This window comes from Phaseolus vulgaris, chromosome 11, assembly GCF_000499845.2.
Source record: "Phaseolus vulgaris cultivar G19833 chromosome 11, P. vulgaris v2.0, whole genome shotgun sequence".
NCBI lineage: Eukaryota > Viridiplantae > Streptophyta > Magnoliopsida > Fabales > Fabaceae > Phaseolus > Phaseolus vulgaris.
In genome coordinates, this window is record NC_023749.2 from 6105978 (window position 1) to 6108902 (window position 2925).

At 36.0% G+C, this 2925-nt stretch overlaps 1 protein-coding gene across 1 annotated transcript; it reads right to left on the reverse strand.

The window, feature by feature from the left end:
* Positions 1 to 536: 536 nt before the first annotated feature.
* Positions 537 to 2453, reverse strand: LOC137824466 (protein SODIUM POTASSIUM ROOT DEFECTIVE 3). Its single transcript, XM_068630120.1, has 3 exons — positions 1834 to 2453; positions 1584 to 1659; positions 537 to 1303 (listed from the first exon to the last, which is right to left on the reverse strand). The coding sequence occupies exons 1-3, from the start codon at positions 2281 to 2283 to the stop codon at positions 1179 to 1181; spliced, it is 651 nt and encodes a 216-aa protein (XP_068486221.1). The 5' UTR covers positions 2284 to 2453; the 3' UTR covers positions 537 to 1178.
* Between the last annotated feature and the right edge of the window lie 472 nt (positions 2454 to 2925).

Here is a 2925-nt window from a genome sequence, read left to right on the forward strand (position 1 = left end):
TCTTTGATAGTGCTTATGGAGAAAACTTTATTAGCCGATAAAAAATTCCATTTTAGTGACCTAACCTTTTCAGTCTTACTCTTTTCTTCAATCTATCATTTTCAACTGTCGTTCCTCCTCATTTGATTGCATATAAAACACAATTAAAACCGATTTCATTGGGATCCTGCTGCAACGCTTTTTTGTACTTTCTGCTTGGCGGAAAGCACTTCAACACTGCATTTTTCTAGCAATTTAGTTTTCCTCCCAAAACTAGTACCCATTTCAACCCAAAAGGAAAGTAATTCCTCTATTGGAACAGAGCAAAAATTACGCTTTCAAAAGAACATATGTTAAACAACTATGTTAATCGGTAACACAGAATTCGGTCAAAAAACTAAAGCAAAGAAACAACTCGAAGAGGAAAGCAAAACTGGTGATAAACAGACCTCTGATGGCTTCTACATGGTACCTTTTGTCTCATGAATTGGTTAGAGAAAGTAGATAAAGTATATAAGGAAGATAAAACACCCCACCACCTCAAATTTGAGAAGGACTAGGCAACCATAAAAGTGGACTATGCTCTCATCATTAGGTTACTTGTAGGGAATATAGAATGTACAATGTTCACAAAAACAACAAAAGCAAAATGAACCCTCCAACAATGGGACCTGCATAATGTCACATTAACCAACTCTCCATGCTTTCAGAGTCATCAGCTGAAAAAGAAAATGTTAGAAGCATAAGTTTTAAGAAGAGAATGCTTCCAAACACACCAGCCTGGCCTTGAGTGCTGTCTGCTACCACTGTCTGGCATGCATTACCTTCTGACTTGTCTCCCCAACAAAGTGCCTTCAAGATACATTTGCAAGCTTCTCATATATGCCTGGAGATTACGTTACTCATTATTGCTTTTCAAGTGCTTAGCCTCAAGGGTTGTGGTGTGAGTGAGCTTCTTCAGCTTCAAACACTTATTTTCAATTTCCTTACTTTCTACATTTATATATTAGTAAACCCCACGAGTAATGTGGGTCTTTGGTGCAGGGCTACCTTTTACTCACCACAATAAATAAACAACTAAAGCAAAATGTTCATTTACAACACACACATTAAGATCCATTCACTGCTTCACAACTCATCCAATTTCTAATCATACAAAATACAAACACGCACACCCTAATGGTGTATCAAATTCAACTCTAGAGACATGGCCATAGCTGTGCACTCTTCACCTTGGATACACTCGCCAGTACCCCCAGTGGCGTCACGTCTCCGATGATGGTCACTTTCTTTGTCTCCATTTCTATGCTGAATGATCTCACTCCTACAAACATACAGGATTAGATTAGCCATACACTATTCTCCACACAAACATCTAAAATATGGAGAAACTGTAAGACCAACAAGTCACTGATGCTTTAGTGCTAGATTGGTTGATATAAATGATTAGGTGCATAACCAAAAACATCAAACTTTGGTGTTTAGAAACAACACAAAATTCAAGAATACGGGAGTAATAATACTGATGACACTTTTTTGGCTAATTATATTAAGGATCTCTTATTTTGTAACTCCAAAACTAAGTATGGATTGACCAGACTCACCTTCCATTTTTGAAATATGTTTTCTAACTTTTCCTTCGCAGGCCTTGCAGTGCAGTGACACCCTCAAAACAACAACCTGAAGGTTTCAGAAGACAAAACATGACCACCCTAATGTCATCGTTAAACAAAATGAGGATATAGAGTAACACTCCAAATTTTCATTGAGACAAAATAGTAACTAGTAAGTATCATTTTTAAATATTATTTAGAGGAAAAAAGAAAGAAAGAAAGAAGAAAAGAAAAGAAAAACCTGGTCCTTGGAGCGAGCTGAAGAAGAGGAGCGAAGAGTAGGAGGATGGTTTGTTTTGATGGGCATGGGCTTGTCCTTGACATGATGTTGAGAAGGAAGCATTGGTATGAATTTATTAGAGTCTGATACCCACTCAATGAATGGCGCATCACCAAGGAGATATCTTCTGGATGAACCATCAGCAGCAGCATGAGTATATAGGTCTCTAACATCACCAGAACTTTTTCTACGCGTGTCGCGGTTATCCTTGTCAGCTGAACTCTTTCTGTGCTTCTCCAAGTAAGGCATAGGACTTATGGGCAATTGGGATGAACAAGGTACACAGAGTTGGGTTTTCCTTCCATCGTGGTCGTAGCTTTTGGTCCTTCCACGCACTGTAGAACGATGGTGCATGGTAGAAGTTACAGCAGTGGAAGCTGAGGAAGAACAGAATAAATCAACTCCTTTCATGGTTTTGGTCGTAGTAGTTAATTTCTTTGGTTGCAAACAGCTATAAAGATAGAGAGAATTGGATGGAGCAATGAAGTTTGAAGTAGTAGGTAGTAGCTGAAGTCAGAGTAGAGGCAAAGAGAGTAACTAACACAAAATCTTAACTAGGTAGGGGAAAAGGAATATAATGCATTATGGTCCCACTCGAGTATAATGATGCCTTAGATACAAGATTTTCAAAGAAGGATTTTATCTTTATTACATTGACTTGGTATATACGATTTGGATAAGTATGCTTCCGCATTTAAATTTTGTAAATTAGAAAAACTATAAAAAAAAATTGTATAATTCATTAAAATCATAAAAAAGAGTTACGTTAAAATCAATTTTTAAAAATTTTAAAAACTAATATCAATTTTGTTTTTCTTTAAAAAAATTGTTGTTACAAATCTGAACATTATGTGTCTTCTCCTTGTTTGTTGGTTTTTGAGTTCTGGATCAACGTTCTTCAAATCTTTCAAATTTCGATAGATATACATGTAACTATAGTATATATTCTGACGTTCATTCATTTTAGTATCGGTTTGAGTTATGAGTATATCTAGAATCAAAGTTTTATTATCTTTTAATTTTAGGATGTTCATTCATTTATAGTGAGTTTAT